The sequence below is a fragment of the Ptychodera flava genome, chromosome 12 (assembly GCF_041260155.1).
Source record: "Ptychodera flava strain L36383 chromosome 12, AS_Pfla_20210202, whole genome shotgun sequence".
Classification (NCBI taxonomy): Eukaryota; Metazoa; Hemichordata; class Enteropneusta; family Ptychoderidae; genus Ptychodera; species Ptychodera flava.
The window spans coordinates 2,137,416-2,165,000 of NC_091939.1; the positions used below are offsets into that span (position 1 = coordinate 2,137,416).

Genomic DNA, 27,585 nt, shown 5'->3' on the forward strand with positions numbered 1-27,585 from the left:
TCCAGAAATGTGCTCCCTCAACAATAGAAACGAATTAGTATCGACCTGCAGACACAGGAGAAAATTTCTCTTGTGCAGTCACTAATTATTCAACCTTTTGCAACAGGTGCCAACAAAAACAAAACAATCGTTTCCCGCCTAAAGTTTCAGTCGATCACAGCCATCCGATTAGTGTAGGCGGCTCTGCAGCCTATACGAAACAAATTTGTAGTGGAAATGTAATATTTTAGATTATCCTGACCAACTCAGTTGTGTATATATATATATATATATATATATATATATATATATATATATATATATATATATATATATATATATATATATATATATATATATATATATATACACAAAATGTATACAATGTGCCCTCCCGGTTATCACCATAATGGCTATATGGCAACCTCTGAACTTGGGCACAGAGAGTACGGTTATATATTTATCACATGAACTGGCCCGAATTCCCACCTGTGTGACGTAGAACAGGACGGATAAGAAATCCGAATTACCCCTGTTGTACGTCATCAACTGGAACTTTTTTCTTGCATGGTACCGTTCATACATGCGGGTCGCGACGTGAACATAGACCGATTTGTCGTGATCGATGCCGTGCTCTCATGACATTTTTACAAAAAGGTGACCCGATAAATCCACACATGGAAACATAGAAGGCATTTCCAGCGAAATTTCGAGTCGCTTAAACTATAGCTGTTCCCGAGAATCGAATGGGGATACCGCCGATCGTTTTATTTTAATATGCTTAGCTTAGTAACGTCGCAGCGCCAGTCGAGTCGCGTCGTAAGGCTCAATGTGGACGTCGTAACCTGGCGATCCCGGTTGGCGATAAACCTGAAATCTACACCTCAACGGAAGTTCAACTGAATAAATGAGTACAGTATAATCTTCGGGAAAGCGACATAGGAGGCACAAGCATAAAGTCATTCGACTAACAACGATAAATTTCCTTCACCATACAAAAAATTCCGTAAATTCTTGCTCGGAATCGAACCTGTAGGTCTAGCGCGGCGTAAGGCTGTGGAATCCGATATACTTCGAAAGTTGACTCAGACGACACTCAAAACAGAGTTTCCGTCAAGTAAAATTAGGATGTATCTACGGGTGAGATATATGTCACTGCAAACATCAAAGTCCTTAAGACGAAAACACTGACGACCGAGATCGGGATTAACGAGTTGACATCGGCATGGCAGAGACCGGTGACGGCAGTGTTGTGGGCATAAACATGCAATGAGGTACACTCTGTGTCATCGAACGGAATCTTTCGCGCTCGCCACGGTCGTAAACTTGTGTGATATTTTGAAAAGCCACGGAATCTCTGAAAATGAGAATTACTGTTTCGATCGTGTCGTTGCATTTACTTCATAAATCGATTTGTAAATATTCTAAATAACTTTGAATACTTGGCTATCCGTCGCAAGCACGATGAAAGTCATGTCCACGGATAGCCGACTTGCCTTGGCATAGGTACAGCGCCAGACAATGATTGACACGTTCACGTGACCGAATCCGTACGTTTGGTTGGTTGGTGGAGATAGCATTCGATGTATCAAATTTCAGCTTGATTGGATTTATGAATGAAAGTATCTCCTGGGTTACGGACCGCTTTACTCTTTAAATGAAAGTAATCCGCGTAAGTAAAACACAAACACAAAAAGTCATGCAATTTGTTACGATAATTTAATCCATCTACATCAAAAGAAAAATAAGAAGACTGTTCATGTGATAAATATATAATCCCATGGTATTTTTCTCTGTTTGACGTCATCGTATACGAGTGTTTTTCGCGGAGCCGCTCAACTTCGAGCCGAAGGTGAGAAGTTGTGCGGCTCCGCGAAAAACACTCGTATACGATGACGTCAAACAGAGAAAAATACTATGGGATAATATATATATATATATATATATATATATATATATATATATATATATATATATATATATATATATATATATATATATATATATATATATATATATATATATATATATATATATATATATATATATATATATATATATATATATATATATATATATATGGGTTAGGTGTTTTATACGGCGTCGTTTAGTGCTGCAATAGTTCAAATCGCTTAAGAATTATAAACCCTCTTCACCAATCGGTTGAAGGGAACATAAATAAACTTATCTCACAAGAGTGTCGTTGAGAAGGTTCAACATTTTGAACAAATTCGATGAAGTGAACGCAGTGACCAAAAATCCAACATTGAAAATCACGCTCATATTTTCACATCTTCAAGAAATTGACACACGAAGGAGATAGTGACACTGCCAATAAAGCGAAGCCACAGAGACTGAAGCGCAAGGTCAAAGAACTCATAGATTTCAGAACCCCTTATCTTATAGTTAAATAATCACAAGTAAAGGCTCATCGCCATTTGAGAAGTCTAGATGAGTACGGCGCACTTTAACATATCGTTTGTAGTGATCGCCAAATCCAGGATTAGTTTTGGAGGTGAATGAGCAGTTACATCCAGGTTTGAAATGGTCTGTCAATCAAGATTGAGTACCGTTTTTGCCACCGCCCATATTTAATGATTTATTAAACAAAAGTGTCAACTATCATGCCTTATAAATGACCAACTATTAGCTGACTTCGGATCTCGCTTTGCAGTATAAGACGTACCCGATCGTACTTCCTACTCATGTATTCGGGTAGTTTACATTTTGAGTCAGCATTTTGGCGCAAATAGCGCGAAAAGATTCATTGCCGTCTTTAAATGTGTCTGAAAGTTGAAAGCACCAAGTCGACTCAGTCAAAAGTGGCAAGCCATACAAGATTATGCAATGTGGAAGTCTTCAGTACCAACCTGCAAATCCTGCTGCATACTCCAAATCTGGCAGTTAAATGCGTTTACCCCTTGAGGTAGAGCACACTCAGGGGACAGATATTATGACTATCAAACTTTTAACATATTTTTATTGATCTACCTCTCGTGGGTGCCTTGTTTGTAGCTCATGGAGTAGTAAGTATTCACCATCTTAGTTTATAGCAAAATGAAAAATCTTAAGTTAATTCAATAGTGAAAACACTTGGATGGCGGCCTTATTGAATTTCAAGCGTCGGTAAATATTGAGTAATTTGTTTCTGTAGTACCATATTTTGCACATTGACCCCTAATTTCCATTCTTACTGCGTTCAGCGAATGGTTGAAAGTCTCAATGAGGAAAGTGTCACCGAAAGTTTAAGTCTACATTAAACGTGACCTGATATGAATGCTGTAGGCTTACCTACGGTAGGCTGTTACCACAATACTGGATATAAAGCCATCAAGCACTATTGTAAACTGAAGTAAATGTTTGAAGGCAGATCAGCTGTAACTTTCGACGATGATCAATGCAACAAGCGTTATAATTTCGCATTCTTATTCCTAAGGTAGAATGCTCTTCGAGGACAGGTATGCAGACTCAAAAACTTTTACAGTTCTTTTCTGATCCACATGTTCCACTTATGGGAGTTCATTTTAAAGCCACTGGTGTAAGAGGACTGTTCGCCATCTTACTTTTGCAAAAATTGAAATTTTTATTTTTCTCGATGGAGTCAGCATAAGATTGGTAGCCAAATATCGGTAAAAGTTGGGATATTTATTTCTCTAGTACCAAAATTTGCAATAATGACATCGGACTTTTGCTAATTTTGAAATACTATGGTTGACATATTTCTTGAGGAAACTTTGAGAAATAGTTTAAGTCTTTCATTTTCCAGGCGCATACGACCTTAAGTAGATAGAAATACATGACAACATGCAATGTTAGTGTGGACAAATGAATTCCAGTCCGGACCGGAAGTGTTATCAATAATATTAATGGACATTTCATACACAGTCCGAGTTTCGAACATGATTTTAGCGGCAGAAAACAAAGCTGTCTCTTTCAGAATGAAGGGAAATCGTGGGAGATAGATACGGATATTTGAGCATTAAAAGGTTAGCCATGTCTCATTTAACACCAGCTATAATATAAAACATACAGGTGTGCTTGCAGAAAATGTGTGTTCTGGTTGTAATGTGCTGTAAATATTTCAACATCATCTTTTCCTCCTTGCATTGTCTTGAGCTTATTTTCTTTTTATTTTTTTATTGCTTTTTTGTAATCCAGAGCCATGATACAAAAATATGTACGTATATCTCTCCAACGTGTACAGAAATAAAACATTACGGCCTGCATACGTGCAGTTCGTTCTTTTGAAGGCTCTGACGTCACATATCCAACTCTAACCTTATTATGAAATCTTGCATGCTTTCATGATACATTATACCCACCGACTGAAACAGTGTGACGATGATCTGTAACATGGATAGCATTTCTCGTCTGCGTCGCGGCGTTGCCAACATGGCTTCCATGTCAAAAGACTAAATAGAATGGAAATCTCCTCAAAATGTGTGACAGTAAAGTAAACGCTAGCATAATCGGAGCAAAATTACATCAATTACACCAGTAAGATTCTAAAACTTTATATTTGGAGTAGCTGTTGATCACAACGTCGTGGAAATAACATTGATTTTGGACGGTGAAATTGTTCGTCCAGTATGTACTGTTGTTTATTTTTTCAGATCTGACTGGTAGCATTTAATCTGTCAAGGCTCATAAAGAGGAGCTCTTGCAGACATTCCGCTGTTCCCCACACCATGCATCCGGAGATACCCATCAGCGATGGACATCAAAACATCGTGCCTCGGCGCCACACCCTCAGCTCTCCATTTGCCTTGTGAACGTGCAGATTTCGCCTTGTTGACTTGGTCCCTGGTAATCCTAGCAGCCTTGGTCTGTCCCTGAGATCGAGAGTTTACATTGGTAGTCATTCTATGCTTTGGCTTAATCCTTCTCACGAAAAACAGTAAGTCAAGAATCACTATGGTGATTCCGAGTAAAGCGAGAAGCCCAGGAAATCCGTAACAGGACAACAGCCGCAATATTTCCTTTGCGGATACGGAGTGGTCGTCACTTCCCTGTTCTGTGGATGTCGTCGTAAGACTTGCTTCTGTTGGCGAATCAGATAAGTTTGACATACCTGGAGAACCTGAAGTTAATTGCGTTGAGGTGTTGTCGACAGTTCCCGTGTTTAAAATCATTGCTGTGGAGTTTTGTGAATCTCCACTTGAAGTCACTGGAATGCTCGTAACTGACGTAGACACTGATGGTGGACTTACTGTGCTGGACCCTGTCGTTTGCGGTGATGATGTTTCCATGGACGTGGTCGGTGACACGGTCAAAGTTACCATACCCGTTGAGACATGTACAGGTACTGCTTCGGACGAGTAGTGAGCAGACGTAGTAGGATGAGTTGAAGGTGACTTTGAAGGATTTCTTGCAGTTGATGATGACCTCAACATAGATATCCTGGAAGATGTCAGATGTTCAGTCGTCGATGTCGATGTTTGGCGTTGTGATGTGTGAGGTCGTTCACTTGAGAAAGTAGCTGAGGTTGACTGTATGGTTGACGTAGATGGCGCTACCGAGGAAGATAAAGTCACCGTACTTGATTGATCAGTCGTCGATGTCGATGTTTGGCGTTGTGATGTGTGAGGTCGTTCACTTGAGAAAGTAGCTGAGGTTGACTGTATGGTTGACGTAGATGGCGCTACCGAGGAAGACGAAGTCACCGTACTTAATTGATCCGTTGGCGAATTTGATGATGCCGTCGTTGTCGTTGCAGTTGTAAACTGTTCTATGGTTGACGGTGTTTCAGCCATTCCCAATAGAGTTTGTGCATTTTCAGTTGAGACGGTTAATGATGTCGATGGCACTGATGAACTGTGAATTGTATCTCTACCTGGTGAAGTAGCGAATCCCGGAATACTGGTCCGAGTTGCTTGTTGGGACTGAGTTTGTAACAATGTCTGCCTGGATGTTGTAATACTGGGCGTCGTCGATGATGAAGACGTTTGTGGCCGTGAGGTCGATATCTGTGACGTCTGTGATGATCGTTGGTTTGGTGGTGTCTGATGGTTCGTTTCGAATCCTGGTTGTCCACCTGGTGTTGTTGAGTAATGGTCTGTTGGGCGTTGGACAGTCGCAGGGCGAGACGTTAGTTGAACAGGTCTGTTGGTGAAGGTCCGCCCGTTGTTTGATGTAATCAGTGGGACCATAGTCGGACCATCTTGCGAAGAAGCTGTTGTAGGACCTGAAATCACATCGCAGAACATTAACAATATGCTCACAATGTTAAATGTCTTCAGTGATTACTCAAAAAGACATTGTGCGATTGCGTGGATATCTTTCAACATTTGACATGAAGGATTTTCAAAGTGCTAATAACTTTCCTTTTTTTTCAAAAGAATACATTCACATGTGCGTACTTTTACAGGAAATAAGCTGTAAATTGTTGTAAGTATTCTGCTTCTGTATATAAACTACCGTGTCTGATCCTAACCCTTTTGTCATGCTGAAATTTCGAGTGGTTTTTTTTTGTCAAAACAGCTTGTATGTGTGTAGTGATCATTGTTTATTGTTTACAAATGAATTGTAGTCCGGACTTGAATACAGTTTTCAACAATAACAATGGAGATTATACTCATATAGGTTGTGTTGATATGCTAAATACTTGGCATTAAATTACAATTTAGGGATTCAATACAGAAAGTGTAGGGAAACCAAAAAACAAATATTCGAAGCCATAAAAAGATAGATAAATAAATAAATAAATACATAGATAAACAGATAAATACATAAACAGACAAACATGTAGATAGATAGATGGATAAATAGATAGATAGATAGATAGATAGGTAGATAGATAGATAGGTTGATAGATAGATAGATAGATGGGTCGGTAGATAGATAGGTAGATAGATAGATAGATAGATAGATGGGTCGGTAGATAGATAGATAGATAGATAGATAGATAGGTAGATAGGTAGATAAATAAAGAAATAAATAATACAAAGGCTTGGAAAGCTTGTAACATCTAAATGAAGGTGTTTCAAGGCACAAATAACTTTTTCATTGATCATTGATCACAATAATTAGAAGAGACAAATAAATAAATAAATAAATAAATAAATAAATAAATAAATAAATAAATGTTCAGTAGTAATCTGTGACAAGGTATATTTATACATAGATAATTACTTACCGACTGCATGTCTGCATATAGCATAATTTGCTTCGGAGCATTTAGATGTGACCCATTGAAAGTTCAACTCAGGCTCTATGACAACACACGGATACAACAGAAGTTCTGCCGGTTGACCGTCAGTCCACCCTTGGAAACCAGTCTGGGATAAAGAACGACCATCGACCCATGTAAAATCAGTCGCTGACTGTGCTTGTAAACCGAGCCAGTACGAACCGATAAACCCAACGCCTTGGATCATTGACAAGTGGAAATCGTTATCCACGGAATCTTCAATCACCAAGAGGTCACCCTCGTGTGAAAGGCACGTGGTTCGGGCGTCGTCAAATGTCATCTTCGGGTAAACGAAAGCATGACAAAATCCCTGATAGTAGTACAATCCTTCAGGACACCCTATGAATGGGACAGATGTGAAAGAAATGTGCGAATGAGTGCTGGCGAATGTGTCTGACTGGCTGTTACTTTTTTTTTACAAAGATGGATGGCCAAGTATCTATCGCTCAAAAATCGGGGAGGGGATAAATTACTGACAACAAAATACATTCACTTGTAAAGAACAGTACATTCGTGTTGTTTAGATGTAATGACACACGAAAGGGATTTAATGGATTGTTATCGCGTGTAAATGGATTCGATTGTGTTTGATATAGTTTGTTACGGAGCATGATTGGATGTACTATATGTGTGATTGAATATGGCAGGGTATGACAGATTGTGATAGGTGTGCGTGATAGGATGTGGCAATGTATGACGGGTAATAGGTGTGATGGGTTAATAACGCTTGTAAGGTGTAACGGGTTGTTATGATAAGACATGACGGGGTAAATTACAAACAATGCCCGACAAAGCAAAGCAAATCAATTCAAATCAAATCAAACAAACAAACAAACAAACAAACAAACAAACAAACAAACAAACAAACAAACAAACAAACAAATGAATGAATGAATGAATGAATGAATGCACTAAGCAAGTAAAGTAATGTGTGAAGTCATTTGTAGATACAATATATAAAATGACTTCTTTCTGTCTATCTAATTTTGTCTCACAATATGTTCTTTTTGACGTTCAATCAATTCACTATGTCATCCTGCACGTCTGTTTCGTCTGTTTAAAAGGACTAAAGTGCGTTGTACCGACGACCGTGCTAGGACTATTATACTGAGAGAAGTGGGCGCCCTCAGTGTTGCTGTATCAAGCCCTGTTTTTGTTACCCACTGACGGATCAATGAGTCCTATTCCGGATCGACTTGTAGTTTTTTGTTGTTTTTTTGTTATGCTTTGTTTTTAGCCAAGAGTCTACATATAAAGACGTTTAAAGTTAGCGTTGTTCAAAAGTTGTCTGCGAGTTTCTTGACGTTTTTTTTTTTTGTCTGGGCTGCAAATGAGTGTTAGAGAGACCAGAACGCCATTCGGTTGTGATGACGTAAGCGGTGCGGTGTCGCCCCATGCCATCGGTGGGCACCAAACTCCGAATTCCACTCGCGACAGTTTGAACTACAAAGCGAAAAACTGTACAATTTTCCGTTCAATCAGGCTTCAAAACTCTTCATTTTCCGAAAATTTATGGTCAATATGTTACTTGAAGCAAGAAATGGGTCAAAAGACTACGATTTATCATGGCGGAAGAAGCGAGTGCCGCTTCTATACTTCAACAGCTTTATCAACAATTCCTTCGTAAAAGTCTACATGAGATCTAACATGTTGGGTTCAACACCTTTGTACGCCATTCTTATGGCAGTATATAGGCCTACTACCCAGTGCGTTGTAGTTGCGAATGAATTGACTGAAGCTTAATGCAAACAAATGACGTCACAGACGTATTAATTGGCGAGGGGATGTGGCTTCAATTAGTATTTTAAAGAAAGGAAAAGATAGTAATGTCAGAATACAAAATGGGTAAAAGATAACTTTTTACATATTCTGACATTTCGTAAGGTAAATGGTACAACATACATGACCCAGAGATTAAAATGTCGGGATGCTCGTTCGTGATAAGGTATAGTGCTTCCCCCATACTACCTCTGATACCTCTGAAAATGCTGGACGTATTACCATAGAAGCAACTGTTAACCCAACCCTTTTTAGTCTTATTATGATGTTTGAGTAAATTTCTGACATGCTACTAGCATGCTACACTGCTACTAACATTGCTAGGGATATGTATGATATGTGTGAACTGTTACAGTGAATACAGAAACGATCATTCGAAAATGAATAGTAAGTATATAGGCCTACATGATTTCACTTCAATGCTATCGAGACAACGTAAACACTGTTCTACTGATGTCAAGAAAGTGTTGTTTCCTGCTTACGTTAACACGATTGGAACTAATTTGGGATAATTGGATTTTCATATTTTTCAAATTTCTCAAAAATGTTAGGTGCCCTATAGCTAAATGTTGTGATATTACAAATTACTCACAAAAATAAATGTGTAATTTAAAAAGAAAAGTAGATGAGCTTACATTTGCAGATCAAATATTCATTACTTCACCATCCAATTATCCCAAATTAGTTTCAATCGTGTTATTTATTGCTGCCATTTATGGTTAAACTACAAATCAAAGATTTTGAACAAACTGAAATTTATGTATGATAATGTTTAAAGGAGGTTTCTATAGGTGTATCTGCTGTTAGCAATGCTTCAAATATGTTTGTGTCTAACGATATTATCTCTGTCTTTCTGCCTGTCTGTCTGTCTGTCTGTCTGTCTGTCTGTCTCTGTCTCTCTCTCTCTCTCTCTCTCTCTCTCTCTCTCTCTCTCTCTCTCTCTCTCTCTAATGTCTGTAAATGCAGAATTGATAGATCTTCAAACGCACTGATTTCTGTCATATGTAATTCAGACTGGAATTGCCACAGTAAGATTTTCCGTTTCTGGGGAAAGCATGCAGTTGTACGCAATTAATCTCTTTAATAAAAAATAAGTTGAGAGGTACTGTCTTTGTGCCAACATTGAATGAAATCAGTCAGGATGTGTGTAAAGTATAGCTCTTTGCACAAAATGGCCTCCTGGTGCCAATATCGGATCAGATGACACTTTAAGTCGACATCCGTATGAATGCCATAGTGCGTTGTCCCTAGCAGTTTGAGACAAACCTGTCTGGTCATGTCTTAGAAACGGTTTCGACAGTCAGACATATGCAACCCTATGCATCAGTCCCTAAATTCTTTTCTATCAAATGATGTCATTTCCGGTCATGTGCGTATTAAAATTGCCAGCTGATGGGCAACGTGCGGGTACCACGTGCACTGCAATGTGCACACGACGACATTGCTTTGCCCGTCACTTGGTAACGATAATGTCCAGGAGCACGTCCAGATCACGTGATTGATATTGAAGAATAACAGAACTCAATTAAATATACTAAAGTAACAGCAGAGGTTTGGTCAAAATCAGTTCATTCAGTATTATTATATGGTTTGGCTACAGAAATTCATGAAATGTGCAAGTGTGAAGTGAGCAAGCAATCGTAGTGTTGTGCTCATAAAATACCAGTATTTGTGAGGCTCAATATGATCAATGAATGGCAGAGACATGGTCTAAAGCAATGCCTTCAATATTTATATACAGCCCACGCACACAAATTCATTATATATGTAAATGAGTTTGTCATCAAAGTGTCATGCTTATCAAACTACTATGACTAATAAATAGCAAAAATTTGGTCAAAATCAGTGCCCTCAGTATTGATACATGGATTAAAAGATTCAAATGAACAAATAATCAGTCACACTTATAAAACTTATAACTTCATTCAGCGCATAGTTTTTGATTTATGGCTAATTACATTTCATTGAATATGCAAATGAGCTCATATCTGTACTGAGCAACGCCGACCAAAGATTAAGCGTAGTGTTATGATATCAATCTGACGTTGGATAGGGGCTGTGGGTATATCAAAATTCAAAACAAATTAATTGATATTCTAAGACTAAATTGTTTAAAATTAGTGTTCGTTCAATTATTTGCATGAGTAACATTGTGAGTTGAGCAGTATGCATATATTTGGCTTGAATTTTGATATACCCACAGCCCCTATCAAACGTCAGATTGACATCATAACAGTAGTAAGACCATATAAGTTTTTTTGAGTGCCTGCACAGTATAGCCAATCGCAAATTCGTTAATTATGCAAAACATCATTAAATATGCAAAATCAAATTAGATAGATCTTTCCATGATGTTGCTGTGTACCGATTCGCATGAGATTCTGACAAACGGTTTTCAAGATATAATTGGCGTAAATCGCACAGAAATATGACCGGATGACAAAATTAATCGACGAGCATGCCATAGTGTCTTGTCCCGCTACAAAGTTTGAGACAAATGGGTAAAGGCGCATGTCTGAAGAACGGCTCCGGAGTACGGAGGACGGAACCCAATTCCGATCCAAAGTCCCCGTTCCGAACTTAGTCCAGAGGGGACTAACAACGTTGATGGACGATGTTGCCAAGATCTTGCAATTTTGTCACCACTAACACGATTGGAACTATTTTGGGATAATTGGATGGTGAAGTAATGTCGATTTCATCTACAAATGTAATCTCATCTGCTTTTCTTTTTACGTTGCACACTTGTTTTTTTTGTTTTATTACAACATTTAGCTATACAGCACGTAACACTTTTGAGAATCCAATTATCCCCAAACAGTTCCAATCGTGTTCACTTTACCGTCTGGCAAAAGTTAACGTTCTGAGTGGTACTTCGTAATTACTGATAGATATTGAATATAAAATGTCTGCTGTATATTCTTCAATAACTATTTGCCAAATATTGTGCAATATAAAGAAATACGTGGAACTCGTAGGCCGATTAGTGTGATATTCTTTGCAGTGAGAGAAGAAAATATGAAAAATATCAGTTTAGCGGAAGAATGACGAAAGTTATATTCACCACAGAAGTTATTTGCCTGATAACGCAGCAATAGATTCGCTCGACATAACAACACATTGTGCGTCAAACCATTGGCATGGTTGTGCATCGAGACTGAAGATTCGTACTCTGTTAGGAGTACTTCAAATGCTTTTGTTCAGAGTAAAAGTGGCGGTGATGAGCTTAGGTATCGAGTAGATCTTAGTAACCGATGAAAAGAGCGAAAACTTCAGGACAGGCCCTATGAATTAACAATCAACTATACCTACCTTCCACACAAGTTACCAGTAGTACACATAGAAACGCACATCTCTCCATAATTGGTAGTGTATTTGATTTTGCCAAAATCAGTGACAGTGATAGCAGAATGTAGCTGTAATACCAAGGCCAACCACAAACCTTGCGGACTGACTGACTAAACAAGTTTACTGTTTTTCGATATCCCCGCTAGCGAATTGCAATACTTCACTTCAAATATTTGGAGAAACAAAAATTTTAGTTACACATATCATTGTCCAATATCGATTTATTTATTATGTTGAAAGACACTTTGTACATTTCATTTTAAATGCTTTGAAAAAGTAGTACGCGAGAATTGACATCCGGCTGCCATACGAAGTATACAGTAATCTTATAGAAACACCGAGCAGTGGCGGTCAATGAAAATCCTGTCGAATCGATATTCAAACGCAAGTCTAATGCGGGCTTTGTGAAATTAAGATGAAAATAATTTTTTGTAAAAGGAGGCTATTGGCTTTCTGTTCTTACAATAGTCACATATTGGTTATACAGTCATTTCTTTTAATCGGTAGTCGCACACTTCTAAAATGACATGATCTACTTACATTGAGATAGATTGTAAGTAGAACACTAATCATGTTTCATTAGGACAACAGACAAAGCTAGAATCTGATATGAGGCATTGCGAACAAATGTTTTCACCTTGTAAATAATAAATGATCAATTGATGATATAGAATTCTCATTAAAACTTGTGAAATGCACTTCAAGGAAATGGTACGGGGTCAGGTTTTCAGCAAAAAAGAAAGAAAAGAAAAATAAGTAAGAAAAGTAATTCAAGAAAAAACTTGCTGAAAGGTGACAACACTGCTGGGATCACTCCAGCTCAGGCCGGCACCTTTGTCTGCAATGGTTGCGATTCATTGAGCTTGTCAACGTGTAATGTTGTCAGTCATATTGGATTGCTGAATTTAAAATATTGAACAATGAACTCATGATTTAAATGCACTCACAAAATTGAATGAAGTTGGTTTTCAGCTCTTTCTTTGCCCCATTCGTTTCTTACCACCGAAGTCGATATTTCCCAAAGCCAAAATGATCTTTACAAGCAATCAAGCTGACTCTATATAAGTTCACCGGCATCCGCAAACCCCGAATTCCAATTTCCTGAGTCTTTCATTCTCGTCGAGTAAGACAGCAAATGGATAAAAAGTAACCCATACATTTACACGAAGACATCGTAGATGGAAGCAAAACTGTTTTTTTTTTCATTTTATAATTTGCAAACGCGACACAGTTGCTCAGTACTTATGACCAATAATGATCCTTTATTATTCATTTTTTGAACACGAATCCCCTTCGTCGTGCAAGTTCTCATAGAATGTGAGGTTCTCATCGTTAATTGAGTAACCAAAGTGTAAAGCTATCAGAACGAAGCTAACTTTTATTCCGACTTAAATTTTTAATTTTAAACAAGTCAAATTAGGAATGTCCAGTTTTTCATACTGATTTTACTTTTTTGGTTGTTTGATGTACTATGCTATGTTTTGGTTTTAAATATAACGTGTGTGTGTTTGGTGTTTAGAACCACATGTAAATTTCTCTATAGGAAAGTTTTCTGAATCTGAACTTGTATTCTGAATATCTGAATTGTACCCGGTATTTTCTCCTTCCGTTTTTATCTACGGATATTCCTAGAATGTGTCAAAATCGATGTGAAATCACTTTAACGTTATTGAGGCAGCCCCAATAACTAAATATATAATTAACAATCAATAAATTTAGAAATCATGTGTTCAATTACTATTAAAAAATTTATACATCTATGTGTTCAGTCTGAATGTCTTCACGATACAATAAATTCATTGAAAGAACGTTAAAGTCATTGAACACCGTCACCTTCATCAACAAGCTTTGACATTGGTAATGCAGTGCTGGAAGTTTGTACTGCAAACATCCAACTTTTATTCTGAACGGAAGGAAACAGAGTACTTTTCTATGGAAACTTTCTCATTGAGTCAATGTATGTGTGATACTGTTTGTAAACCAAAACTAGGGCAATCATTCAAAAGTCAACAGCAAATCAATATCTATATTCTGTGACTAATAGCCCATGAGGAGTCATTTGATTCAAATACAAGGGAATCGTGCAGATTTTCGAGCTCTACGTAATTCGACCAATGTGTTTACAATCTAAGGCCAAAGTAATTAATTCTTTGTTTTGCATCCCCACCCGCTTAGATTTTTAAGGTTCTCATGAAAAACACACAGTGGTTTTGAATAGGAAATTTTAGAACACAACTGCTTAGCTTTTCTGAACTAAAATTTTGTTACATCTTTTTATTTGCTGCAATCAAATTATATTTGTGTTAAATTTTCTTGTGTGTGTTTTTCAGACGCTAAGACGCGTACCTTTTCCCATTTAGAGTGGACGCAAAACAAAGAATTTAATTACTTTGGCCTAATTTACACCTTAGAAACTGTATAGGACAAATTCATATGAACTGCAGTTTCTAATAGTATTAAAATTTGTTTTTATGACGTGGTAACATTTTGCCAGAAACTGTAAATTTAATTTTCAATTGAGACTTCATAAATGTTTCGTTCTTTAAATTGCTGTGCGTGTTTGTCTCTCTGTCTGTGAGGGACAGGGTGGGTGCGTATGTGTGATTGTGTGATTTCAACATACAGGAAGTTAATATTAAGTAGGTCAGATTGAATCAATGCACACTGGCCATTTTGTACCTTTGGAGTACATAAGTACATTAGATATTCGTAACCATAGTATCTTTACGTTTATTTCATCCGTTTCGGAATGTGGATGCTTTTGTACCTGCTTACATTGGCCAAAAATAGCGTCAATGACACTGTAGCTCTCATCCTGGACTATTTAGTGTTTGTTCTCTGGTCAGATATTTGAACATGTGTGAAAGGGATAAAGTGCATGAAGTGAAAATACTTAAATGAAATGTACTGGAGACAGTGAAATATGTTTAATGTAATTATTCAGAATATAAAATGGAAAAAATACAGAATTAGATATATCGAATACTGTGATACAACCATTAACTCAACAAGTCATTTACAATGACATAGTCCCCACTTTTAATAGGAGTATTAGACTTGATGGAGCAGGAAAATGTGGTCATTAAGAAGTATCACTGGAGTGTATATGTTGAGATCTATGGGCACATAGGTCTATGTCGTTGTTCCCAATTTGAAACACATGAGGCATGTCTAAGTTATGGTTCTAAATCGGGAAAAAAGATCAGACTTCTAGCAGTATTGGCCAGCCAAGAAATACATATGCGCATTATAAATGAGGTACAAGATGTGACATCTTAAGGTCTAATATCCTATCAAAATTGGAGGGTATAGAACTTGTGGTTACTGAAATATGCATATATATGTATAATCAAGGTCAAAGGTCATCGAGGTCACATGACATTTGAAAAAAAAAATTATATTGCTAATTAATCCCTATATGCCAAAAAATCAGATCTCTAGCTCTATTTGCTTGCCCAGAATTAGATGTGTACATAATTAATGAGGTAAGCGTGTGTTGTCATAAGGTCTCCCATCCTACTAAATACAAAGGACATAGCACTTGTGGTTACTTATTTATTGACATAAACATATATTTTAGGTAAAAGGTCATCGAGGTCACATGACATTTGGTCAAAAAATTTCTCTCCTATAGTTATCCCTATATACCAAAAATCAGACATCCAGCTCTATTGGCTCGCTCAGAATGAGATATGCGCATAATTATTGAGGTACAGTATGTGGCGTCATAAGGTGTCCCATCATACCAGACATGAAGGGTGTAGCACTTGTGGTTACCGAGTTATGGAAAAATATGTATATTTGAGGTCAAAGGTCACCGAGGTCACGTGACATTTTGTCAAAAAAATTGTTTTGCTAAGTTATCCCTATATACCAAAAATCAGACCTCTAGCTCTATTGGCTCGCTCAAAATTAGATATGTGCATGATTAATGAGGTACAATATGTGGCGTCATAAGGTGTCCCATCATACCATACATGAAGGGTGTAGCACTTGTGGTTACTGAGTTATGGACAAATATGTATATTTGAGGTCAAAGGTCACCGAGGTCACGTGACATTTTGTCAAAAAAATTGTATTGCTAAGTTATCCCTATATACCAAAAATAGCGTCAATGACACTGTAGCTCCCATCCTGGACAATTTAGTGTTTGTTCTCTGGTCAGATATTTGAACATGTGTGAAAGGGATAAAGTGCATGAAGTGAAAATACTTAAATGTAATGTACTGGAGACAGTGAAATATGTTTAATGTATTTATTCAGAATATAAAATGGAAAAAATACAGAATTAGAAATATCGAATACTGTGATACAACCATTAACTAAACAAGTCATTGACAATGACAGTCCCTACTTGTAATAGGAGTATTAGTCTTGATGGGGCAGGGAAATGTGGTCATTAAGAAGTATCACTGGAGTGTATATGTTGAGATCTATGGGCAAATAGGTCATGTCGTTGTTCCCAATTTGAAACACATGAGGCATGTCTTAAGTTATGGTTCTAAATCGGGAAAAAAGATCAGACCTCTAGCAGTATTGGCCAGCCAAGAAATACATATGTGCATAATAAATGAGGTACAAGATGTGACATCTTAAGGTCTAATATCCTATCAAAATTGGAGGGTATAGAACTTGTGGTTACTGAGTGTTATGTAGGTCATTTCCCCCACACTCATCATGACCTGAGTTCAATTAGTCTAGAACATTCCCAAGGTCACTGCCCTTGCTGACCTCACAACCTGAATTCAATTAGTCATGTTTGGAATGTTCTGGAAAGTTGATTAGTTGTGTAAGGGAGATAATTTTAGAACAGTAATTAGCATGTCAATAAAAGTTCTAGATTGTTCTTACATGCCTTATAAAAGGGACGTGCACAGCTTCCAGTCAGACTTTTGGGATCGTGTCTCTTGTGTGTTACTAAACTCCAGCAGTAGTCATTCTCAAGACTTTTCAAGACCTTCACTGTCAACGCTGGATTTATACTGTGGACTTTGTGCAGCTTCAAGCCTGCAAGCCAAAGGACTGTTCATTCATCCGACTGACTGTTACAACTCTGAGACTGGAGCTTTGCCGTCCCAGCTGAGATAAGTAGTCTGTACACTTTTAAAGCTTGTACTCTATCCCTGACTTAGCAATTAGTTTTATTTTGTAATAAATTTTGTTTAAACATTAACTGCTGAGTTCACCCTTTTGTTAGTTTTCTCTGCACGTAACAAATTGGGGGCTCGTCCGGGAGACGAACATTTTGAGCCGTTTGACAACATTTTGCCAGCCTTTTAAAACTACTGTATACTGTGAACTCAGCGAAATTTAATCATGGCGGAATTTAAACCAGAGGAAATGGATGACCTTGATCAGGACACATTTGATTCCCTCAGAAAAGACGACCTCATAACACTGGCCAATTTCCTTAAAGTAGAAGTCAAAAGATCTATGCGCAAGAGGGAAATACAGTACCGTATTGCCAAACATTTAGTTAATTTAGGCCAATTTGAGGAATCCACATTGAAAGATTATGAGCCCGAGTCTACCTTTGAACTAAGAAAATTAGAATTAGAAATGCAGACAAATTTGGAGATCAAGAAACTAGAATTACAAATAGAAAAAGAAAAAATACAAATGCAGTTAGAAATGGAAGAAAGACAGAGAGAGAAAGATAGGCAGGAAAGATTAGAAATGAAACGTTTAGAGCTTGGACAGTCAGGAAAATCCTTCCCTCCACACGGTTTTGACATCACTAAGCATTTCAGGTTAGTCCCCCCTTTCCAAGAAAAGGATGTTGATAATATTTCCTTCATTTTGAGAAAATTGCTCAGAGTCTGGATTGGCCTAAGGAGTCCTGGTCTATGCTTTTGCAGAGTGCTTTGGTGGGTAAAGCCAGAGAAATTTACATTCAGTTGTCAGTAGAGCAGGCTTCGGATTATGATTCTGTGAAGGAATTAATTCTCAAGGGTTATGAGTTGGTGCCTGAAGCTTACCGTCAGAAATTTAGGGATTGTGAGAAGGTGAAAGATCAAACTTACGTTGAATTTGCTCGAACGAAAGAACAATGTTTGATCGCTGGTGTTCTTCTGAAAAGGTCAGTCAGAATTATGAAAAATTATGACAACTTGTTTTGATTGAGGAATTTAAAAGGTGCATTCGGAGTGACATCAAGACGTTTATCAATGAACAAAAGGCAGATACATTGGAGGTTGCTGCACGTTTGGCCGATGATTATTCATTTACCCGTAAATCTTCAATTCTCAGCAAACCATTCCAGTCCTTTTCATACAGAAACAATGCAGGTAAATTTAACCCTTCCTTTTCATCCAAGAAGTTCTCAAAGGAGAGTAGGAAATCAAATGACAACAGTTAACAAAATTCAAGTAACAATTCCACATCATCAGATCCAAAGTCTCAATCTCCTTCTGACAAACAGTTTGGTACACTTTCTTGTAATTATTGTAAGACAGACGGCCATTTAGTGTCAGATTGTTTAAAATTCAAAAGAAAGCGTGAAGGTCAAAGTGGTCAAAGTGGATCTAAGCCAACCAGCTTTATTTCTTCATCAACTCAAATAGAGTCTAATAATGTGTGCAACACATTTTCTGAGCTTAAACACCTCTTATCCCAAATCAATGAGGTCAAGGTCAATTCTTCTCAAGATAGCATTATGGGTATTTTCGAACCATTTATTCATGATGGTTTTATATCACTTTCTAGTGATTTCTCTTCCGCTACCCCTGTCAAAATTTTAAGAGATACGGGGCTTCCCAGTCTCTTTTGTTGGCAGATACCCTGCCGTTTTCTGAAAAGTCATTTTCAGGTTCTAAAGTTCTTATTAAGGGGGTAGATTGCAATGACTACATTCCTGTTCCTCTCCATAATGTCTATTTGTCTTCGGACTTTGTTTCTGGACCTGTGGCTTTAGGTATTAGGCCTTTTTTGCCTTTTGAAGGGATTCACCTTCTTCTTGGAAACGACCTTGCTGGGGACAAGGTCATTACTAATCCACTTGTGACTGATAATCCTAGTTTAGATCAGGATCCAGAGCCAATTGAACAAGAGATACCCGATTTATTTCCTTCATGTGCCATTACTCGAGCCATGTCAAAGAAAACTTCCGAGAATCAAAATACTCTCAAAAATAATGTCACAGATGTTGACTTAAATGACACCTTTCTCAGTCAGGTGTTTGACACGGATCATTCCGTTATCCCTCGTGGATTTGAAACTTCCAGTAAAACTTCTGCTGACCAAAGTCAGACATTTTCTAGATCAAATCTCATTGCAGAACAACACAAAGACCCAGATATTTTGTGTTTGTTTGACAGGGTAGATGATGAAGATAAAACTTCAGATAGCTCTGTTTCCTATTATACGAAATCTGGTATTCTCATGCGTAAATGGAGACCTCCAGATGTTTTGGTTGATGACGATTGGGCTATAAAACATCAAATTGTGGTTCCAAAGCCCTATCGTGCTGAAATATTGCGCCTGGCCCATGAAACGCCCTGGGCTGGTCATTTGGGAGTAAGGAAAACTTATCATAAAATTCTCAGTCACTTTTATTGGCCTAATCTCAGGCAGGATGTAGCACATTTCTGTAAAACTTGTCACACATGTCAAATGGTAGGAAAGCCAAATCAGACCATTCCAAAGGCCCCTTTACAACCAATTCCTGCATTTCAAGAACCATTTAGTAGGATACTAATAGACTGTGTTGGGCCCCTACCAAAAACAAGATCAGGAAATGAGTACATGTTGACAATAATGTGTACATCAACTCGGTTCCCCGAAGCCATACCACTGAGAAACATAAAGACAAAGACTATAGTGAGAGCTTTAGTCAAATTTTTCACTTTATTTGGCCTCCCCAAATGTGTCCAGTCCGATCAAGGCTCCAACTTTATGTCTGGTATTTTTCAACAAGTAATGGATCAGCTAGGCATTAAACAGTATAGGTCATCCGCCTATCATCCAGAAAGTCAGGGTGCTCTTGAGCGATTTCATCAAACTTTGAAAAACATGATTAGGACCTACTGTTTTGACACAGAGAAGCAGTGGGATGAAGGAATTCATTTTCTGCTCTTTGCTGTTAGAGAGTCAATTCAAGAGTCTCTTGGTTTTAGCCCATTTGAGCTTGTATTTGGACATACAGTCCGTGGCCCACTTAAGCTAGTTAAAGAGAAATTCCTATCAGACGATGATGATTGTCTGAATATTTTGCAATATGTGTCAGATTTTCGTACGAAACTCTCTAAAGCATGTGAATTAGCCAGAGAAATCTTGAGTCATCTCAGCAGTCAATGAAAATCAAATATGATAAAAGCACCTCAAAACGGAAGTTTGAACCAGGTCAAAAAGTTCTTGTTCTACTTCCAATTCCTGGCAAACCACTCCATGCTCGTTACTTTGGGCCATATCTAATCGATAAGAAATTAAGTGATTTAAATTACATCATAATAACACCTGACAGGCGAAAACAAAAACAGCTATGTCACATAAATATGCTTAAGCCATATTTGGATAGGGATAATCCTACTAAAACAAAGCCTGTCAGTACAGTCAGTTCTGGCCATTATGAAGATAGTGATACTGAAACTGACTTGAGTGAAAATACTCTAAACTCAAAGCTGGGCTCGGTCAAGCTTCAGAACTCAGAAATCCTGGAGAAGCTGGAGTCTACAAAGTTGGCACACCTCCAGCCAGAACAACAACAACAGGTGAAAGAACTGCTCCATGAATATAAACACCTGTTTCAAGATGTTCCAACGAGGACAAACGTCATCTATCACGACGTTGATGTTGGGGACAGTAAGCCTGTAAAACAACATCCATACAGACTGAATCCAACAAAAGCGAAATATCTCCAGGAAGAAGTCAAATACCTGCTGGACAATGACTTTATTGAACCCAGTAAAAGTAACTGGAGTTCGCCGTGCATACTTGTTCCCAAATCAGACCACAGTTATCGTATGTGCACGGACTTTAGGAAGGTCAACACTTTAACAAAGACAGACACTTTCCCAATCCCGAGGATTGATGACTGCATCGACCGAGTGGGAAAAGCCAAGTATGTGACAAAATTTGACCTACTGAAGGGATTTTGGCAAGTCCCTCTGACGGATCGTGCTCGTGAAATATCCGCCTTTGTTACACCAGACGGATTGTTCCAGTACAAGGTGATGCCATTTGGAATGAAGAACTCTCCGGCAACGTTCCAACGGATGATCAACGACGTCATATCTGGGCTAGACGGGTGTGCAGCCTACGTTGACGACGTGTCCTGTATAGTGACACCTGGGAGGAACACATCAAGCTCATGCGGAAGTTCTTTGAGAGACTGAGCAAAGCAATGTTGACTGTCAACCTTGCCAAATCTGAGTTTGGTTGGGCTAGGGTAACTTACCTCGGACATACTGTAGGACAGGGTGAGGTAAAACCTGTTGATGCCAAAATCAGTGCCATTTCAAGTTTTCCCATACCAAACTGCAAACGACAACTGATGCGCTTTCTCGGTATGGCTGGTTACTACAGAAAATTCTGTCCAAATTTCTCCACAATTACTGAGCCTTTGACTAACTTACTTAAAAAGAAAGTAAAGTTTGTTTGGTCAGAGCAATGCCAACAGGCATTTGATACACTTAAAGCCATACTGCAAAGTGCCCAGTGTTGTCTGCACCAGATTTCACTTTGCCATTCAAATTAGCTGTAGATGCTAGTGATACGGCTGCTGGTGCTGTTTTATTGCAAGAGGATAGTCCATGGTATAGATCATCCTGTTTGCTATTTTTCACGCAAATTTAACAAATCCCAGAGAAACTACTCTACAATTGAAAAAGAGTGTTTATCTTTGATATTAGCTTTACAGCATTTTGAAGTTTATGTTACTTCTTCAAATCAGCCAATAGTGGTTTATATTGATCACAACCCTCTTGTTTTTCTGCAGAAATTTAAAGGCAAAAATCAGAGATTGCTAAGATGGAGTTTAATGTTACAGGAGTTTAATCTTGACATTAGACATATCAAAGGCAGAGACAATTTAATTGCAGACTGTCTCTCTCGTATTTAGAAATTATTGTTGTTCACTTTCAAGAAATTTTATTGTTGTTCACTTTCAAGAAATTTTACTTTAGAGTAAAACAAAATTTGAGTACTTAAATCCTTTTCAAGATTACATTTGTAAAAGAAAGATTTTTCTTTGAAAAATTTTCTTTTTTTGAAGAGGGGGTGTGTTATGTAGGTCATTTCCCCACACTCATCATGACCTGAGTTCAATTAGTCTAGAACATCCCAAGGTCACTGCCCTTGTGACCTCACAACCTTGAATTCAATTAGTCATGTTTGGAATGTTCTGGAAAGTTGATTAGTTGTGTAAGGGAGATAATTTTAGAACAGTAATTAGCATGTCAATAAAAGTTCTAGATTGTTCTTACATGCCTTTATAAAAGGGACGTGCACAGCTTCCAGTCAGACTTTTGGGATCGTGTCTCTTGTGTGTTACTAAACTCCAGCAGTAGTCATTCTCAAGACTTTTCAAGACCTTCACTGTCAACGCTGGATTTATACTGTGGACTTTGTGCAGCTTCAAGCCTGCAAGCCAAAGGACTGTTCATTCATCCGACTGACTGTTACAACTCTGAGACTGGAGCTTTGCCGTCCCAGCTGAGATAAGTAGTCTGTACACTTTTAAAGCTTGTACTCTATCCCTGACTTAGCAATTAGTTTTATTTTGTAATAAATTTTGTTTAAACATTAACTGCTGAGTTCACCCTTTTGTTAGTTTTCTCTGCACGTAACACTGAGATATGCATATATATATGTATAATCAAGGTCAAAGGTCATTGAGGTTACATGACATTTTGAAAAAAAAATATATTGCTAATTAATCCCTATATGCCAAAAATCAGACCTGTAGCTCTATTTGCTTGCCCAGAATTAGATGTGTGCAAAATTAATGAGGTAAAAGCATGTGTTGTCATAAGGTCTCCCATCCTACTAAATACAAAGGACATAGCACTTGTAGTTACTTATTTATTGACATAAACTATATTTTAGGTAAAAGGTCATCAAGGTCACATGACATTTGGTCAAAAAATTTCTCTCCTATAGTTATCTCTATATACCAAAAATCAGACATCCAGCTCTATTGGCTTGCTCAGAATGAGATATGTGCATAATTAATGAGCTACAATATGTGGCATCATAAGGTATCCAATCATACCAGATATGAAGGGTGTAGCACTTGTGGTTACTGAGTTATGGACAAATATGTATATTTGAGGTCAAAGGTCACCGAGGTCACATTACATTTTGTCAAAAAAAATTCTCTCCTATAGTTATCCCTATATATCAAAAATCAGACCTCTGGCTCTATTGGCTTGCTCAAAATTAGATATGTGCATAATTAATGAGGTACAATATGTGGCGTCATAAGGTGTCCCATCATACTATACATGAAGGGTGTAGCACTTGTGGTTACTGAGTTATGGACAAATATGTATATTTGAGGTCAAAGGTCACCGAAGTCATGTCACATTTTGTCAAAAAAATTGTATTGCTAGGTTATCCTAAATACAGACAGACTGACATTCACAGACTGGCACAGAGTGATGACATTGACCCCAAGTGTGCCTTGGCCCATGGAGAGTGATAAAGACATAACAAAAAGCTGAATGTAATGATAAAATAATAAAGTATAGGCCTACAGACACTGAGGGTGAATATGTTACAGCAATTTGATTAGTTTCTTTTCGTTTTCTACTTCTGTGATAATTTTTAAGACAATCAAACTGCAAGGCAGTTTTAATATTTAATTGACATAATTTAATTTAATACACTACGTAAAAACCCAATAATTCAGATAAATTCACATTAATGAGTTGCCTGTATTATAGAATAATACACGTGAATTTACATGAATCCACATGAATACAAGCTTGCTGAATACAAAAAATGGATTCTTGACTGTATTCATCTGTATATGCACTCTTCAGATAAAATACAGGCAATAATCCATGTTAATACAGTAAGTATTATTGGGTTTTCATGCAGTGATATTTAATATTTAATTATTTTATATAATTTAATTGACATACATGTTATCTTTTACAAGCACACAGCAAACTGTTCTTGATTTTTCATTTACAATATTTGACATAGACTGAAATACATAACATGCAACCAATATTTACATTTTGCCCATGCACCAGATACTTGGAGAGATTTCAACATGCAATCATTAACTCAGAAACCCTATAGGGAAAAGTAAACATTGTTTTCTTCCAGAACAGCTGGTATATCCACATCTGGAGCAACTTACAAACTTAACCAATTACACAAGGATGATGACACAAGAGATAAAGTTAAACTGTGGTGAACTTGACTATTCCTTTCAAATCCTTACCTAACTTGATTGACATCTTAAACTAAAATACACTGCATGTTTAATGGCACACAAAAATACATCAGGGGTGTACCATTTGATAAAAGGGGGTTGTCTGGAAGATTGATGAGGAACATCTTTTTTATCTGATACACTGTACATTCTTTTTTCCCACTATCCCACCTTTTCTTTTTGACAAACCTTCTGTGGCTGATTTTTTTATTGACATTTGTTTGGATTTTTTTCAAAATCTGCCAGGACCTCAGGACCCCCCCCTCCATCACTCTTTAACATTGAAAACAACTTTGAATATATTTGTTGGAAACCAAACCTGCTGAAATCACCTCAGCTATGTTTTTTCATTATTTTTTACCACATTTCAACACCAAATACAGTTTACCATTTCAAATGCTTACTGAATCACAACATTATCTTAAACATAGGGCCAATGTCCCTGAAGCTACTATAGACATGGATACAAAATTAAGTATTTCCTGACTGTATGAAATCATCTCACTAAGGTCATCCTAGGGACCTGTTAACCAAATATTAAAGCTGTCTGACCAGCGGTTGTGAAAAAAACAAGCGACCCAATAGTCGACAGAGCTCTGCTGTGTTATGTAGAGAGCAACTTTTTGTGACATATGTATTGATGAAGATGGTTGAGATCTTTGATAGCTCATTTCAGGATGGCCTGACCTAAAATGGCAACATTAGCTGCAAAAATACAAAATTGATTATTTCATCATAATTATGTATAAAAATGTATACCAAATATCAAAGCTATCACATGAGTAACTTTTGAGAAACAAATATTTTGACCAAAAATGGCAAAAATTGACCCAAAAATACAAAAATTGAAGATTTCATCAAATTTCACTATATCACACTAGGAGAACCCCCAGGAACCTGTATACCAAATATCAAAGGCATCAGACAAGTAGTTTTTGAGAAACACATTTTGTGACCAAAAATGTCAAAAATTGCACCAAAAATACAAAATTGCAGATTTCATCATATATTCTATATATCATATTTAGTTTATCTGTAGGAACCTGTATACCAAATATCAAAGCTGTCAGACGAGCGGTTTTGATGAAATAAATTTTTGACCAAAAATGACAAAAAAATTCCTTAAAAATACAGATTTGCATATTTCATCACAATTTGAACAAATCCAAATTGGGTTATCCCTAGGGACCTGTATACCAAATATCAAAGCTGTCAGATGAGCGGTTTTGATGAAATAAATTTTTGACCAAAAATGACAAAAAAATTCCTTAAAAATACAGATTTGCATATTTCATCACAATTTGAACAAATCCAATTTGGGTTATCCCTAGGGACCTGTATACCAAATATCAAAGCTGTCTGACCAGCGGTTCATGAAGAAGAAGATTTTTTACCAAAAACGCCTTTTTTGGCACTAATTTGTAATTTTCAACAATATCAAAAAATCAAAAAAAGCACAATTATTTCAGGTCAGCCCAAAATACTTACATGCTAATTTTTCATGTAATCTGCTCAGTGGTTATTGAGATTTTCAATTTTGACTGTTTTTACATTTTTTCACTTAATTTGCATATTTTTGGCAATGACAACTTCATTTGAACAAAATCTCATCTACAGCCCATCATCCATGTACACACCAAATATCAAGATGAAATGTGCAACGGTTTTGGAGTTTTTGATGTTGACGGACAGACATACAGACATACAGACATACAGACATACAGACACACAGACATACAGACATACATACATACAGACATTTCCCTAGCCTATAAGAATAGCTTCCATTGCCATATATACATATGGCTATGGGAGCTAAAAATCAGACCTCTAGCTCTATTGGCTCGCTCAAAATTAGATATGCGCATAATTAATGAGGTACAATATGTGGCGTCATAAGCTGTCCCATCATACCATACATGAAGGATGTAGCACTTGTGGTTACTGAGTTATGGACAAATATGTATATTTGAGGTCAAAGGTCACCGAGGTCACGTGACATTTTGTCAAAAAAATTGTTTTGCTAAGTTATCCCTATATACCAAAAATCAGACCTCTAGCTCTATTGGCTCGCTCAAAATTAGATATGCGCATAATTAATGAGGTACAATATGTGGCGTCATAAGCAGTCCCATCATACCATATATGAAGGGTGATAGCAATTGTGGTTACTGAGTTATGGACAAATATGTATATTTGAGATCAAAGGTCATCAAGGTCACATGACATTTTGTCAAAAATATCCGAGACATATGCGTGAACGGATGGACTCACGGATGGACGAACAGACGGACATGACCCAATCTATAAGCTCACTAGACTTCATATCCGTGGGGACTAAAAATTGTGTCACTGCATCCTTTTTGCAATATGAATACGATGAGAAACTAAATTTTTATTTTTCGTGGCCTTATACATGGGAGTATATGGACGTGTAAACTAAAAATATGCAAATTTCACCACGATTTGACCAAATTTGGGAAAGGTCACTCCTATGCACTTCCATACCAAGTTTCAAATCAATCGGACTTGTGGTTTCAGAGCAGGAGATTTTTTGACCAAAAATGGGAGAAAATTACAAAAAAATTCATGAAAAATAGCAAGTCCAAGATACTGACCCAAGATGTGCATAATCATTTCATGTCAGCCCAAAGTACTTACATGCTAATTTTTCATGTAATCTGCTCAGTGGTTATTGAGTTTTTTCAATTTTGACTGTTTTTACATTTTTTCACTTAATTTGCATATTTTTGGCAATGACAACTTCATTTGAACAAAATCTCATCTACAGCCCATCATCCATGTACACACCAAATATCAAGATGAAATGTACAGCGGTTTTTGAGTTTTTGATGTTGACGGACAGACATACAGACATACAGACATTTCCCTAGCCTATAAGAATAGC

The 27,585-nt window shown here is 37.3% G+C and overlaps 1 protein-coding gene across 1 annotated transcript in view; it reads right to left on the reverse strand.

Moving 5' to 3' along the window:
* Positions 1-3,775: 3,775 nt before the first annotated feature.
* LOC139145970 (uncharacterized) overlaps positions 3,776-27,585 on the reverse strand; it is a 25,618-nt gene continuing 1,808 nt past the window's right edge. Inside the window, exons 2-3 of the mRNA XM_070717419.1 lie at positions 7,115-7,507; positions 3,776-6,163 (exon numbers count right to left, since the gene is read on the reverse strand). Of these exons, the coding sequence (XP_070573520.1) occupies positions 4,617-6,163; positions 7,115-7,507 (1,940 nt within the window). The 3' untranslated portion in view covers positions 3,776-4,616. The remainder of the gene's footprint in view (positions 6,164-7,114; positions 7,508-27,585) is intronic.